The sequence below is a fragment of the Antechinus flavipes genome, chromosome 1, assembly GCF_016432865.1.
Source record: "Antechinus flavipes isolate AdamAnt ecotype Samford, QLD, Australia chromosome 1, AdamAnt_v2, whole genome shotgun sequence".
Classification (NCBI taxonomy): domain Eukaryota; kingdom Metazoa; phylum Chordata; class Mammalia; order Dasyuromorphia; family Dasyuridae; genus Antechinus; species Antechinus flavipes.
This window is the reverse complement of record NC_067398.1, coordinates 613,973,304-613,990,622: the sequence shown is the minus strand read 5'-3', so window position 1 is coordinate 613,990,622 and position 17,319 is coordinate 613,973,304. Positions and strand designations below refer to the sequence as shown.

Below are 17,319 nucleotides of genomic sequence, written 5' to 3'. Positions count from 1 at the left end.
CCTCACAATGTTGTTATGAAGTACCTTGTAAAACTTAAATTGCAAATTTCTACATAAGTGAATTAATAATAATAAAATTTGCCTAACATTATATTTATTTTCCTTAAGGATCCCTTCTGCTCTTGGGTTGATAGGCTAGTACATTTTAATCTTTCTCTTGTGCTACTTTAGATTTGTCTGGATGTAAGATTATTTACAACAATTCTATCATACTTCATGTTTACATGAAATTTATCTCACTTTTCTCACAACAATCCTTTGAAGTAGATAATAAACATTTTTTTATCATTCCTATTTTAAAGTTAAGCCAATTAGCACATAATTATTAGGCATTTACTACTATATGTCAGGTGATAAGGATGCAACTTATGGCAAAAATACAATTCCTGCCTTCAAAGAGCTCACAGTATAATATGAATCATTCATTATTGCCCATGTATAATTTGCACTTTTCAACTTGTACACTTTGCTCATGATGATCTTCTGGTAGTTGTTTCTTTTCATTTCAAAATTCCACCCTTAGAGGGAGGATTATTTAGACCCTACTTCCTATATAGTTGTTAGAGTTCAAATGTTGGAGTTTGTTCTTCTCAGGGCACAGCCGGTTTAGAGGCTTAGAGCCCTTCGGATGTCTCCAAATCCAAAGGTTCTGCCCTTCAGCCTCTGCCTCTGCCTTCTTCTGCCTCCAACAGAGATGGAAGATCTCTCTTATCTCCTTCTGTTGGTTCACCCAAACCCTTGGTTCAACCAAACCCAACCCAAATCCTCCAACACTTTGGCCCACTCAATAGGCAGCCAGCCTACAATTCCCAATGCTGCTTGCTGTCTTTTTATGCTGATGTCCCACCTCTCCCAGTTTAAATAGTTAGTCTGGTTAAAACACTTGGATAAAAAGATCTAACACAACCCCCCTTCCTTGCTCTTTGCAGGCAGGGGACAGTAAGGCCCATGGTATCAAGCACAGAGAACAGCACCGGCCTATGAGAATCACAGAATCTACCCTTCACATAAAGCAGCAGCAATAGCCCAAGACCTCCACTTTTGAGAAACTTCAGCCCTGGAGATTATAATAACCACAATGATTCACATTTTCATAGCATAAGGTGCTTGTCACTTCTGTGAGGCAATAGTACAAGTACTAAGACCCCCATTTCACATACAGAAGGAAAACTGAGGTCCACAAAGGGGCAGTGATGAATCCTGGTGTCCGGCCTCCGGGTCTAATGCTCTTTCTGCTACTTGACGTCGGCAAGCATTCTGCTGGAGGCCTCATCTCATGTCCGGTACCCAATCGCTGCTGTCACTTCATTCTCAGAGATTTTGCTTTGTCCAATGTCCCTCTTCTGAGGGACCCTCGCTCCTTGTTTACTTATTGCTGGATGGTTTTTGTTGGCTTGAAATAATTCTGGGAGAAGATAAGATCTCCCTGATCTCAGCCGGTCAAGACATTCGAGGAGCTAAAGATTTTCTAAGAGAAACTAGAGAGAAGCGTCCAGGTGAGAGGAGCAGGGTGGATCTGGAACAGCCAGAGGAGCAACGGGGTCTTCTCCACAGGATCACAGAAAGCAGAGGTGCCCCGAGGAGGCGGTGGCCCCGAGGGCCCTCCTGGAAAGCCCCAAGGTACTACATGTTTCCAGGATGAAGAAGGTGGGTGCCAGGAGCCCTGAGTACAGGGTCCAGCAAGAAGGGAGAAGGGGACAGTCTGAATCATCTCTTTTAGAGAACTTTCCACTTCTCTATGGCTTCTTTTTTTTTTTTTTTTTTTTTTTTAATTTAAAAAAATTTCTTAGTTCTTGCACTATCCATCCATCATGGCTCCTTTAGCCACTGTAAGAGTTGAGGTGTGTAATAGGTGATGATGATGTCAGCACCTGCTCTTCGGAAGGCTGTCATGGCCTCTATAACAGCAGTCTTGAGGTCAAAGGCCCCAGCTCGGGCCCCGTGCCACAGCATGGCGAACTCCCCAGAAACATGATATACAGCAAGAGGCAGGACAGAGTGCTTGTTCTTTACTTCTCTTACAATGTCCAAGTATGGCAACCCTGGCTTAACCATCAGAATATCGGCTCCTTCCCGGACATCTCGATCCACAGCTCGAAGAGCCAGGCCCCGAGCCCCAGGAGGCAACTGGTAACAACGTCGGTCACCAAAAGCTGGGCTAGAATGTGCTGCATCCCGGAAAGGACCATAGAAACAAGAAGCAAACTTGGCACTGTAGCTCATCACTGATACCTTGTTGCCAAGCCCATGGGCGATCAATGCCTCCTTCTTAAATTGGGTATCCACTTATCTAATCTCAGAGAACATAGACATATATTCATTGTAACCATTCATCTTTTAGATTTATCTTAACTATACAGGGATTAGCAAGGGTGGGGAAACGTTTATCAGTTTTGCACTGAACATGGTGAAAATTTTTTAAAAGATACACACTAATCCTCAATTAACTGGAATGCTTGGGGAATGAAAAATGTCCTTAGGACATGTCATGGAGATTATGTCCTTTAATGAGTTTTTTCTTACGGTTTTGTCTATTTTTAGTGAATGAATGAAGAATTCATAGAGGCTATGACTGCTGAGCAGAATAGTTTTCCTGCCCTCTTTTCTTCTGGCCTCCTTACTTGCTGCTCCTAATTTGAGCTTCCTTTCTCTTTCTTCATTTGGTCACTTTCCTTTTTTTCTATCCTTCCTTGTTGATACTCAGTCCTTTTTCCTTCCCTTTCCCCCACCCCAACCCCAGACCCACCCAAGAGTGGTGCTATAGAAAGCCTGCTTAAGCTGATAGAAGATCAAGGGCTACTTGTAACTTGGGGACAGACAGCTAGACTTCTGGCTACATTAAAACGCACCTCCCCTTGGTTCTTAGAGGAAAAGCAAATCTCTCTAAAAAACTGGGCATTGGTTGGTCAACAGATGTCTGCATATAACAATGAAAACGGTCCTCATTCAGTTTCCATTGCAGTGTTCTATTTATACAATACAATACAGATGGCCTTAAAATACCAGGATATCCAAAGGGGGAAGCCTGAGATAAAGGAGGAAGACAAAGAACAGATTAATGGCCATATCCCCACAGGGCAGGGAGACTTAAGTGAGGCTCAAGGGTGGGGTGAATCTGAGGCAGCCTCAGCCCCACCTGAGGAGCAGGTAATTGACTCTCCTTCATCAACTCCACCCTCCGGGATGGAGGGAGGAGGGGTAGTGGGGGGGGCAGTGACAGCACCAGCACCTCCCCCCCAGCATCTAGCACCTTCCCCCCAGCATCCAGCACCTCCTCCCCAGCATCCAGCACCTCCCCCCCAGCATCCAGCACCTCCCCCCCCCCCCCCCCGGCATCCAGCACCTCCCCCCCAGCATCCAGCTGCTCCTTTGAGTAGATTGCAAAAGGGACTAATTAAGGCCAGAGAAGAAGGGAAAAATGTATTAGAATTTCAACACCACATTTTTCCTGTAATTCAACAGTTTAATTCTTCAGGTCAAGAAAGTAGAAGATACTCACCTTTTGATATAGAAATCCTCAAAGACCTGAAAAAAGCTTGCACTCTTTATGGGGCTACATCAGCTTATGTTAAGATGCTATTGCAAAATTTGTCTTTTGAAATCTTGACCCCTAATGACTGGAAATCGATAGCAAAAATATGCCTAGAACCTGGACAGAACTACTTGTGGCTTTCTGAATATAGTGAGCTCTGTAGGATACAAGCCCAACAAAATATTCAAAGTGGAGTTCATACTGCAATCACCTGTGACCTACTAACAGGTACAGGTCCTTATGCAGATGTCGCAGCACAAATTGGTTATTCTGTAGCAGCATATCAGCAAATTGCTGATAATGCTATCAAAGCGTGGGCTTCTCTTCACAATAAAGACGACAAAGGGGGGGCCTTCACAAAAATAACACAAGGGCCAAATGAACCCTTCGCTGACTTTGTGGGACGCTTGCAGACAGCTATCATAAGAACAAATGGAGAAAATGCAATAACAGACATCTTGATAAGGCAACTTGCTAAGGAAAATGCTAATGAGGTTTGCAGAAGAATTATACTAGGACTGCGCAAGGATGCTCCTTTAGAGGAACTCATAAGACGCTGTGCCACAGTGGACACAGGTGCCTTTTATAGCCAGGCTATGATGCAGACTTCCCAAAATCCAAACATGAGAAGATAGAATCCCTCTTGGCAAGGGACTTCCAGAGAGACTCGTAGATGCTTTCAGTGTGGAAAAGTAGGACATCTGAAAGCTCAATGTTGGTATAGAGATAGAATGGGAAGACAAGGTGGGAGATGGAGAATCTTTACCTAGGATCTGTCCCATTTCAGCCAAAAAAGGTTGTACTCACTCAGTTCCTGGACACTGGAGACTTCTTCAGTGAAAGTAGGGTCCTTGGTTCCCACGCTTGGGTGTTGGAATCCTTACTAACTGCTAAGTAATTAGAGTTGATCTAATCTTACAAGAAGATGTTTTGGGCAGAACCTGAAACAAGGTACTAAGTAGAACTACCCATAATCCCTCTCTCTGGAAGGAGCATAAATAGGCCAATGGGCCAGTCGGAGAGTTCTTGAGAGAGGAAGACGCTACAAGTCGAGATTTCACTGGAATGACATGAAGACTGGAGCTGGCTGGAGGCTGAAGAAAGCAGAGGCAGAGGCTGAAGGACCAGACCTTTGGATTTAAAGACATTTGGAGAGAGCTCTTGGAACCAAGCAGAGAGATAGGCCTCTAAGCTAACCGGGCTATATTGGAAATAATAAAAGATCTGAACTTTTATCACCTGGCTGCGTTTTGAGAAGAAAAAGCTCACCACATATTCCACATCTCATGACCCTCCCCCCGCAATTAACCCTTCATGGGTAGAACAAGGGGGAGGGAGAAAGTTTGGCGCCCAACGTGGGGCTAACAGACCCCCTCAGTGGATTTCAGTGGAAAAGCTCCGATCCTGATTCAAGTGGAAAAGCCTCTGATCCTGATCCAGTGGAAAAGACTCTTCAACCCAGAAATTAGGGTGAGTGCAACAAAGAAATTTTGTTAGAAGAGTTAAAGTAGAATTTCATCTAAGATGGGACAGATATTTAGAAAACAGCCTGTTTCTGTTCAAGGAAAATGTTTAGAGAGCATTGTCAAAATTATGGAAAGCCAAGGTTTAATTATAAGTTTACAGCAAATCACTGAACTTTTACAAACTGTAAAGGACATATGTCCTTGTTTCTCTCTTGATAAGGAATTAGATCTAAATGAATGGAAATTGGTTGGAGAGGATCTTTGTCAATTCTATGATAAAAATGGGCCTAACTCAATAATTAATACATATAATGTAATACAATTAGCTATAAGAAGTTATTTAAGTGATAGAATGATGAAAAGGAAAGTACAGGAGGAAGAATTGCCAACTTAACTAGGTGAAAAGGAGGACGAATCAGATGAGAATGGAGTTAATTACAATTATGAGTATGATACTTCACAGCAGGAGGAATTAGGTGATTCCACAGTGATTCCACATCTCATGACCCTCCCCCCACAATTAACCCTTCATGGGTAGAACAAGGGGGAGGGAGAGAGTTTGGCGCCCAAGCGTGGGAACCAAGGACCCTACTTTCACTGAAGAAGTCTCCAGTGACCAGGAACTGAGTGAGTACAACCTTTTTTGGCTGAAATGGGACAGATCCTAGGTAAAGATTCTCCATCTGTAAGATTAGATCAACTCTAATTACTTAGCAGTTAGTAAGGATTCCAACATATAGTGATGTCTTATCTCCACTCACCCAGGATATATAAGCTCTTTCATTTGGACAGTTAAATCTGTTTTGTTTTTCTTCTCTTATGATATTTGTTATGGCCTACTTTTTTGTGATTTTTGAAGTACTTTTTCTTATCACCCCATCTAGATGATTATGTGGGACATTTATATAAATGTGTGCTCTATAGGTGGCCTCAGGTGGATCACAAAAGAAAGGGGCAATTTCTGTATTCTTTATGACATTTAGTGCAAAGTTGCACACAGAGTAAATTTACATTAAGACATGATGAATTATATGAAATGAAATTGAGAAAACATTTAAACTCTTCAAGTTTTAAAGTTCATAAATGATATTGCATGACATAGCTAAGTAGATGGAGGGCTGAGCCTGGAGTCAGGGAAGCATATTTTCAAATCTGACTTCTGATACTTACTATGTAATCCTGGGCAAGTCACTTAAGCACACATTGCTTCCATTTTCTGATCTAGAAAATGAGGCTAATATTAGCATCTACTTACCAGGACTATGGTGAAGTTAAAATGATAAAATGTTTATAAAGCACTTTGCAAACTTTAAAGTGCTATAATAATATTTATGGTTATAATAATAATAATATCATGATGATGAGGAAAAGGAGGAGGACAAGGGAGTGGAAAAAAGGAGAAGGATCTCACTTAAGAAAGGAGAAAGACTAATATAATTAATTTGCAAATATTTTAATATATCTAGTAATTTGTGAGATACTGAGACTGAGAGTGGGACAGGTACATTTAGAAATACAAGCTAGGATGGAGGATGAAGCCAAGATGGCAGAAAAAAAAGAAATGATTCATCTAAGCTCTCCCCCAACTCTTTCAAATACCTATAAATTGTGTCATAAAACAATTCCTGGAGCAGCAGGACCTACAAAAGGATAGGGTGAAATGGTTTCCCAGCCAAAGACAACTTAGAAAGTTGATAGATAAGGTTTATTGCATCTGAATGAGAGTGAAGAACAGTTCAGTGTTCACCTTGCTAGCATAGATTCAGCCTCAACAAAGATCCAGACCAAGAAAACCAGGAGGAGGCCATTTTCAGATCTGTGTCATAGTCTCAGCTAGCAATCCTATGGCAAGGTGGAGTCCTAGGACATTAGAGCTTGTGACCAAATTAGAGGGGAGACCTCCTCACAATGCCATGGAAGAAAAGAGTGTTTGTGGTCATTCACAAACCAGAGCACAAACCAAAAGAATAGTAAATATACCTCTCCTTGGATCATACAATCTTGGAAGAACTGAAAATTTTAAGTTTTCTAGAAGTATCTCTGAAAACAGCTGTACAAAACCCCAAAAGCTTGGAGCAGTGTACCTTGTACCCTAAAAGCAGAGAATTAATTTAACAAAGAGTTAAAAGTCAAGAAATAGTCTGAGAAAATGAGAAAAAAATTCTGACCACAGAAAGTTATTATAGTGACAAAAAAGTTCAAAACATATACTTAGAAGAAGATGCCAAAGTCAAAGATGTTGTTGCATCCAAAGACTTCAAAAAAAAATGTGAATTGGTCTTAGACCATGGAAGAGCTCAAAAAGAATTTTTAAATCAAGTAAGAGAAATAAAGGGGGAAAAATTGTATAGAGAAATGAGAACGGTGCAGGAAAATCATGAAAAAAAGAATAAAGGTTAAGGAGACATAAAAAATACTGAAGAAAAAACACCTTAATAAACAGATAAGACCAAATGGTAAAAGAGGTACAAAAAAGGCAATGAGGAGAATAATACCTTAAAAAATGAGCATTGGCTAAATAGAAAAGGAGGCACAAAAGCCCACTGAAGAAAATAATTCATTAAAAATTATAATTGAGTAAAGGGAAGCTAATGACTTTGTCATTATATCCTTTGATCCAGAAGTATTATTACTGGGCTTATATTGCAAAGAGATATTAAAGAAGGGAAAGGGACCTGTATGTGCCAAAATGTTTGTGGCAGCCCATTTGTAGTGGCTAGAAACTGGAAAATGAATGGAAGCCCAGCAATTGAAGAATGGTTGGGTAAATTGTGATATATGAATGTTATGGGATATTATTGTTCTGTAAGAAATGACCAGCGGGATGAATACAGAGAGGCTTGGAGAGACTTACATGAACTGATGCTAAATGAAATGAGCAGAACCAGGAGATCATTATACATTTCAACAACAATACTATATGAGGATATATTCTGATGGAAGTGGATATCTTTGATAAAGAGAAGATCCAATTCAATTCCAATTTCTCAATGATGGACAAAATCAGCTACACCCAGAGAAAGAACACGGTGAAATGAATGTGGACTACTTGCATTTTTGCTTTTCTTCCCAGGTTATTTTTACCTTCTGATTCCAATTTTTCTTGTACAACAAGAAAACTGTACGAATCTGCACACATATATTGTATCTAACATATAATTTAACATATTTAACATTTATGAAACTGCCTGCCATCTAGGGGAAGGAGTAGAGGGAGGGAAGGGAAAAGTTGGAACAGAAGTGAATGCAAGGGACAATTTTGAAGAATCACCTATGCATATATTCTGTCAATAAAAAAGCTATAATCAAAAAAGAAATTATCAAGGAAAACTGCCTTGATATTCTAGAGCCTTAGAATAAAATGGAAATGGAAAAAATCCACCAATTACTTCATGAAAGAGAAGCTAAAATGCGAACTCCAGGAATTTATAGCCAAATTCCAAGTCAAGGAGAAAATATCTCAAGCAACTAGAAAGAAGTAATTCAAATATTATGGAGCTATAACCAGACTAACATAAGATTAAGCAGTTTTTGCACTAAAGATTTAGAAGCCTTGAGATATGGTATTCTAGAAAGCAAAGAAGTTAGTGTGACAATCAAGAATCACCTACCCAGAAAATCTGAATATAATACTTCAGGGGGAAAGGATATTCAATGAAACATAGTACTATCAAGCATTCCTGATGAAAAGACCAGGGCTGAATAGAAAATTTGGTTTTCAAATAAAAGGGTGCAGAGAACAATGAAAAGATAAACAGGAATGGGAAATCATAAGGGACTTTAAAAGGTTACACTGTTGGCACTCATATATAGGAAGATAAGATACTCATGAGGACTTTCTCATTATTAGGGCAATTAGTAAGAACATATATATATATATATATGGAGAGAGAGAGAGAGAGAGAGAGAGAGAGAGAGAGAGAGAGAGAGAGAGAGAGAGAGAGAGAGAATGAGAGGGTGCAGAGGGATGGTATCTAAAAATATAAAATTGAAAAATGAAAGAGGAAATGTACTGGGAGAGAGGAAAAGGGGGAGGTAGAATGAGATGCATTATTTAATATTATTTAACATAAAAAAGACAAGAAAAAGCTTTTATGGTGGAGGGGAAGAAGGTCAGTAGGAGCAAGTGAATCTTAATCTTATCAGAATTGCCTCAAAAATACAGAATAAGTTCTATATTCAATTTGGTATAGAAATCTATATTTCCATGTAGGAAAGTAGGAGGGAAAGGGGTGAGAAAAAGGGAAGTGATAGAAGGAACAGAGTGGAGAAGACAGTTGGGCATATAATTATCTTGAGCATTATCAGTGGCAACCAGTAGGGGAGCAAAGAAAATGGTTTTGTTAATTCCACAATTTGTGTCAAGGTCACAATTTAAAACAGCCAATTATCAAACAGTGTTCTAAGATTCTGAGAGAATGCAGAGAAATATAAACAGGATTGTAAACCATGTCACAAAACATCATTAATTTACATACATATACACACATATACTTTTTAAAAGAAGAGTTAGGGATTCTAAAGGTGTCTTCAAGCATTTGAGAGGCTATAATGTGAAAAAATAAGTCATAAAAAAGAAGTTTACACTTCGAAGAATATAAAATGATTTAATTCAACCCATAATTGATCTGGTATCTCTTCCATAACATCCCTGATAAGTAGTCATTCTATTCTTTACTTGAAAATGTCTTATGAAGAGGAATCAGTGACCTAAAACACCCTATTTTTTTTTTTTTACTATCTCCAATAGTTAGGAAATCTCAATTTATTTCTTTTCAGCTTCTACTCATTTTTTTTTGAGGTTATAGCTTTTGGATCCAAGTATTCATCCATAGGACTGCCCCTTCAAATACTCAGATAATTATCATGTCCTCTCCCCCATTTCCTATGTTTTCTTTCCTTCTGGGTAATCATTCACAATTTCTTTACAATGCCCTTATATAATATGGTTTCTATTTCTCTTTGATGTACTAATTACTTTCCCTTGGATAATCTCAGTTCGTGAGTATTTTTTTCTGTAATTTCTAAAAGAACATGTGACTATGGAGAAAGGATACAGAGCCAACAAGTACTTAGTCCAGGACTAAGAAGATGAGACCCAGATCCTGAGCAGAGATATTAACACCAACTATGGTAGCATCATCCTTTTATACAATGTATCTTTCAGAATCTTAACCTGGATACTCTTTTTTTAAATAATAGTTTCCTATCTCCAAAACACATGTAAAGAAAGCTCTCAACATCCACCCCTGCAAAACCCCATACCCCAAACTTCCCTCTGTCTCTTTTCTCCCCACCCTCTCCCCAAGATAGCAAGATCTTATATATGTGTGTATATACATATATATATATATGAATGTATGCATATATATATACATATACATATATATATATTCTGTCTATTCTGAATATTTAAAAAGTACCTCAAAGAAAGTAGACTATAAATGCATAAATACACAGGCAAAATATTTATGAGGGGATTTTGAATGGAAATTACAAATAGTTGAAAATGTTAGAAAAGGAGAACCAGCAATAAAACATGCTTTTTCTAAGCTATGGGTATTTTCTTTTCCTGTCCTCATACCTGGAATGTTCTCCCTCCTTATCTTTGCCTCCTGACTTATTTCAAGTCACAAGTAAAATCCCATCTTCTACAAGAAGTCTTTCCCAACCCAACTTAATTCTAATGCTTTCCCTTTGGCCTTTTAAACAATTCAGACTCATGATTTCCGTGATGGGTACAACTCCTACTTTGGAAGGATGAAGCTTATCAGCTCATAGTGAGATCTTTGTCTGCTGCACAACAGATTAAGTGATTTCCCAGTGTTCACATAGTTAGTTTGTGTCAGAGGCAGAATGTAACCCAGGTCTTCCTAAGTCTAAGGGTGATCCTTTAACTATAGGCATCTAGTGATATGTTATTACCTAGGTAAAGCTGAAGGACAATTAGTCTATAGCACAAAATAGGCATTTAAAATGATATTTCTTATCTTTTGTTTTAATAGTAATAGTATCATCATCATTATTACTATCATTATCATTGTTACCCTTATTATTATTAACATTGCAATATCATTAGCATCCTTTGATCATTCTTATTTCTATATCATCATCATCGCTATCATTATTATCATTAATTATTCTTATCATCATCCTTTTTATTGTTGTTATTATTATTACTGAGACAGCTATCATTACTGGGACAGCAGATAGAGTGCCAAGTTTGAATTCAGAAAAGACTTCTGATGTTAGACACTTCCCAGCTGTGTGATTTTGGACAAGCTACTTAATCCTATTTTCCTCAGTTTTCTTATCTGTAAAATGAGCTAGAGAAGAAACCACTCCAGTATCTTTGCCAAGAAAATCCTCAACCTTTGTGTGAGGTCACAAAAAGGTGGACACAACTGAAAAATGGCCAAATTATTTTCACTGTTATTATTATTATTATTTTACAAATAAGGAAACTGAGGCCCATGGGTCCCATAATTTTGCCCATGGTCACACAAATAGTAGGAAACAGAGGTAAGATTTGAACGCAGGCCTTCTGGCTCCAAACTCAGGATCCCAATGGAATATTTTGCCATTTAGCTTTCTAAAAAAACATTACAGACATTGTGTTTCTACATTAGATTTCTATGTTTTGATTCTTCTCCAAGTCTTAATATGAACCTTGACATTAAAGAGACAAGGAGGATAGAAAAAAAAAAACTTAGAAAAACTGGCCTGCATTTTGTCAAGTTTAGCACCCCCTCACATATACTAGCACCCCACCCTCAGTATCCTCATTCAGCCTGCTGGCCTCAATGTCTTCCATCCTATGCTCTCAGGGTTTGGCAAAGGGTGTGTCAATAATTAACAGACCCCATCTGTCCAACACAAACAGAGTTGAGCCCAAGTACAGGGAGAGCCTGGCAGACAACAGGGGAGATGCCAGCATATTCCTAGAAAAATGACAAACACTAAGACTCTAGGGAGGGAGGCCCATTTAAAGGCCACATATTCTAGTAAAGACATTAAATTTTTGATGATAAAGGTAGAAGATAAGGATGAGTTTGGATTCTTATTTGGAAAGCTGCTGCTACAAAGGTGGTAAGTCTTGTTACTTTTCTTCTAGGAAGACTCCTTTCTCATTACATTAGAATAAAAGGTCCCTGAAAAACAAGAATTTTATGTATGACAAAGAGAATTGAATCTGATGGAATTAGCCAGATTGTGAATTTCTGTTTTTACAATTCTGATAGCTAGGACTTACATATACATACCTGAATACAAACACACATATGCACATATGTACTATATATGCATGTATATACATATGTATGTATCACTCTCCATATATAGATATAGACGTGGAATTAAATATATAAATATGGACATAGACTATTTTGATGTCTTCATTTTCACACACTTCTAAATAAAGTTTATCATTTACTTTAATCAGTTTTTATTATTATTATTATTACTATTCAGAAGGGGTTTCTAGTCTTTATCACACTGCCAAAGGTTTTTCAACATATACAAAGTTGAAAACTCCTCTCTTAGAGGCAGGGAACAGCCAATTAAATTTCTTAAACATGTACAGAACATTATCAGATTTATTTTAGAAATTTAATTTGGAATTTATTTAGAGAATGGATTGGGGAAGAGAGAGATTGATTATTGGAAACTTTTAATTTCCTTCTCTTAAAAAATAATTAAGGAAGTTCACCTGGTGTCATGGGAAGAATTTCTGACCAGGAGTCAGAGAAGATCAGAATTTGGGTCTCTTCTCCACCATTAAATATTTCTATGAGCTTAAACAAATCACTTCCATAAAAAATCAATTTCATAACTATTGTTATGTGCTTCAGTATTCTCATACATAAAACAAAGGGATTGGACTAGAAATCTCAAAGGATCTGTCTATTTCGGACATGACTATAAAGAAGTTGAGAAACTAGAGATCTGGGAAAAAAATAACCAAAAACCATATGCTAAAAGAGGAAGATTCATATAGTTTAATTTTTAATTTGAGATTTTGGCCTTAATATCAATTACTTATAAAAGGTTAAAGATTATGAACTGACAATTTTCAGATGTCAAAACTGAAGCCTTCTAGAGCCACATGAAAAAAAATGCTCTAAATCACTATTGATTAGAAAAATACATCTCTAAAGTACCACTTCACATTTCTGAGATTGGCTAAGATGACAGAAAAATATAATGATAAATGCTGGAAAATTGGATAACTAAAGCATTATTATTGGTGGAGTTGTGAAATGATCCAATCATTCTGGAAAGCAATCTGGAATTATGCCCAAAAGGCTATAAAACTATGCATTGGGTTCTTATTGGGAAAGCAGCTGTTTTGATCTAATAGTGCCATTACTAGATCTGTATTCTGAGGAAATCATAAAGGAGGATGAAGGACCCATATGTGGAATAATAGTTGTAGCAGCTCTTTTTATGATAACAAAGAATTGGAAAATAAATAGATATCCATCAATTGGGGAATGGCTGAATAATCTCTGGTGTATGAAGGTAATGGAATATTATTGTTCCATAAAAATGATGAATAAGCTGATTTTAGAAAGGTCTGGAAAGATTTATATGAACTGATGCTAAGCAAAGCAAGCAGAACCAGGAGTACATTGTACACAATAACAGCAAGAATTGCGATGATCAACAGTGAAAGATTTGTTTCTTCTCAGTGGTTCAATGATCCAAAGCAATCCCAATAGACTTAGACAGAACATGTTATCTGAATTCAGAAAAAGATCTAGGGAGACTGAATGTAAATTAACATATGCTATGTTCACTTCTTTTTTTCTTATTTTTTTCTCTCCCATGGTTTTTCCATTTTGTTCTGATTTTCCTCTCTCAATACGAGTCATGAAGCAATGTGTATTCAAAGAAAGAAAGAAAGAATTTTAAAATATCAAACATTTAGAATCATGTTCAGGTTTGAGTAGTACCAGATGATCTGTGATCCTAACTAATTCCATAGTTTTATAAATATATATGTACATATATATAGTTACCTTTATATCTGTACATTATATATTTAGAATCATGTTCAGGTTTGGGTAGTACCAATTTATCTGCCATCCTAACTAATTATATATATATATATGTATATTCCATGAGTGATGTAAAATTCACTATCTCCTTAAGATGCCCATTACTAGATTTATATCCTGGAAAGGCAGAATCAAGATGGCAAAGTAAAGGCATTAACTTACTATGGTTTCCCCCAAACTGCTCCAAATTCCTTTAAGTAATGACTCTGAATAAATGTTAGAGCATCAGAACACTTTAGAAGACATAGTAGAACAATTTTCTAGCCAAAGACAACTTAAAAGGTCAGCAGGAAAGTTCTGCAACACCAGGGTGGGAGCCCAGCATGCACTCTCAGTACAGGTAGCACCAATGCAGCCCTGGCACAGCCTCAGCCCCAGCCCCAGTTCCAGAAAAACAGGAAAGGGTGTGGGGACCTTTGAGTCAGTAGCAACACTAGCAGTTTGAAGGCCTTTCAGCACAGAGACACTAAAGACAACTTGGAAGGTGGGCAGAAAAGGTTTTTCAGTAATGTGAGAGGGCCTCAGGAAACCAGGAGTTGGTATGGGCTGCTGTAGCAGCTGCAGCTTCCAAAGGTCTCAGCACACAGCCAGTCTCTTTACTAGCAATTAGTATAGAGATGTTGCTTTAGCACACTAGATGTTATAACTACAGATCTTAGAGATACTCCTAACAGTTCCAGGGTAGAAAACAGTACCTGTTGTCAGATCCCTAGAAGGATCTATGAAAACAGTTGCGCAAAAACCCTGAAGCTTGGGATAGTTCATTGTCTACCATGGAAACAGAATTAAAAGTCAAGTAATAAGCTAGGAAATGAGTAGACAACAAAAAAAATATTCTAGCCATAGAAAGTTAATGTGGTGACAAGGAAGATCAAAATATACACTCAGAAGGGTCAAAGTCAAAATCTCCTACATCCAAAGCTTCTAAGAAAAATAAGAATTGGGTTCAGCCATGAAAGATGTCAAATGGGATTTTGAAAATCAAATAAGAGAGATAGAGGGAAAATTAGGAAAAGAACTAAGAGTTATGCAAAAGGAAATACAAAAAGCTAATGAGAAGAATGCCTTAAAAAGCAAAAATAACCAAATGAGAAAGGAGGAACAACAGTTTATTGAAGAAAATAATTCCTTAAAATTAAAATTGAACAAATGGAATTTAATGATTTTTTGAGAAATTAAGATATAATAAAGAAAACCAAAAAAGACAAAAGAAAAAAATGGGGGAAATGTGAAATATCTTATTGGAAAAACAGCTGACATGAAAAATAGATCTGAGAGATAATTTAAAAATTATTGATTAATCTGAAAGTTATGATCAAAAAAATAAGCCTGGACATCATCTTTCAAGAAATTATGAAGGAAAACTGTCCTGGTATTCTAGCATCAAAGGATAAAATAGAAATGGAAAGAATCCACCTATCACTTCCTGAAAGTGATCCCCAAATGAAAACTTCCAAGGAATATTATAACCAAATTCTAGAACTCCCAGATCAAGAAGAAAATATTTCAAGCATCCAGAAAGAAACAAGTCAAGTAGTGTAGTCACATTTTGGAAAACATAAGATTTAACTTCTTCTGCATGAAAGAACTGGAGGGCAGAATCTGATATTCTAGAGAGCAATGGAGCTTACAACTAAGAATCACTTACTGAGCAAAACTGAGTATAATCCTTCAGTATAAAGTGGTCATCCTATGAAAGAGAGGATTGTCATACATTTGTGATGAAAAGATCAGAGATAATTGGAAAATTTGGTTTTCAAATACAGGACTCTAGAGAAGCATAAGGAGGTAATGAGGAAAGGGATGTTACAAGGAATTTATCTGTATACATTGCTCCATGGAAGAATGATCCTGGTAACTCATTAGAACTTTCTCATTATTATGGCAGTTAGAAGGAGTATATATAGAGATCATAGGTGTGTGAATTGAATATAAAAGGATGACATCTAAAAAATAAAATTAAAGATTAAGAGAGTAATATACTGGGGGAAAGATAAAGGGAGAAGCTGAATGGTGCAGATTATCTGCTATAAAAGAGGAAAAATGGTTTTTACAGTAGAAGGAAAAAGAGAGAAGAGACAGGTAGTGAGTGAGCCTTACTTTCATCAGAATTGGTTCAAAGAGAAAATAAAATATACACTCAAAATTGATATAGAAATCTATTTTGATCTTCAGGAAATTAAGAGGGAAAGGGGATATGGAAGGTGAAAGAGTGATAAAAGAAAGGGCATATTGTAGAAGTTAGTGGTCAGCAGCAAAACACTGTTGAGGAAGAACAGGGTAAAAAAAAAGAGAAAGAATAGAATAAATGGAAGGTAATACAGTTAAAAATAATAATTGTAAAATGAATTTTGTAAAAAGCTATTTTTTCTGAAAAGTTTTCATTTCTCAAATATATAAGGAAATGAGTCAATTTAAAAAAAACATAATTATGTCCTAATTGATAAATAGTCAAAAGATATGAACTGTGCCCAAAGAGCTATAAAATCATATACGTCAATTGACCTAACAATACCACTACCAGACATGAATCCCAAAAGAGATTTTTTATTTTTTTTTTTTTTAAATAACTTTTTATTGACAGAACCCATGCCAGGGTAATTTTTTTTTTACAACATTATCCCTTGCACTCATTTCTGTTCCAATTTTTCCCCTTCCTCCTTCCACCTCCTCCCCCAGATGGCAAGCAGTCCTATACATGTTAAATATGTCACAGTATATCTTAGATACAGAAGGTAGAAATAACCTGGGAAGAAAAACAAACACAAACAGTTTACATTCATTTCCCAGTGTTCTTTCTTTGGGTGTAGCTGTTTCTGTCCATCATTGATCAATTGAAACTGAGTTAGATCTCCAAAAAGAGATTTTTTAAAAGGAAAAGGACCTATATGTACAAAAATATTTATAACGGCGCTCTTCTCACAACAAAATATTGGAAATTGAGGGGATGCCCATCAATTGGGAAATGGTTGAATAAGTTGTGATATATAATTATGATGGAAAATTTTTGTTCTATAGGAAATTATGAGCAGGTTGTTCATTAACAGTACCTGCTACATAGTACATACTATATACATATTTATTTCCTTCACTCTTTTTCACTAGTAAGTACTTATTAAATTTTTGTTGATTGACTGATTGGCATCCCCTTTAATTTGCTAAAGTATCTTCACATCTCTCCCCATCTTGTTCATAGGAATAGCATGTAAGTGTATACAGCAGAACTATCTAATCCCTCATTCTGGACAGTGAACCTCTCTTA

General features: G+C 37.0%; 1 protein-coding gene across 1 annotated transcript; it reads right to left on the bottom strand.

Annotated features, from left to right (window-relative positions):
* Nucleotides 1-1,157: 1,157 nt before the first annotated feature.
* On the bottom strand, nt 1,158-11,812 carry LOC127547673 (delta-aminolevulinic acid dehydratase-like). The gene is made up of 2 exons (XM_051974641.1): nt 11,753-11,812; nt 1,158-2,268 (listed from the first exon to the last, which is right to left on the bottom strand). Exons 1-2 carry the CDS (start codon nt 11,810-11,812, stop codon nt 1,810-1,812), a joined length of 519 nt encoding a protein of 172 aa, XP_051830601.1. The 3' UTR covers nt 1,158-1,809.
* Between the last annotated feature and the right edge of the window lie 5,507 nt (nt 11,813-17,319).

Bases quoted from the DNA above. Each gene is read 5' to 3' on its own strand.
- LOC127547673 (XM_051974641.1), bottom strand. From the start codon at position 11,812: ATGGAAGACATTGAGGCCAGCAGGCTGAATGAGGATACTGAGGGTGGG. The intron at 2,269-11,752 runs GTGAGGGGGTGC...ACCCAATTTAAG, and splicing joins AGGGTGGGGTGCTAGTATAT to AAGGAGGCATTGATCGCCCA.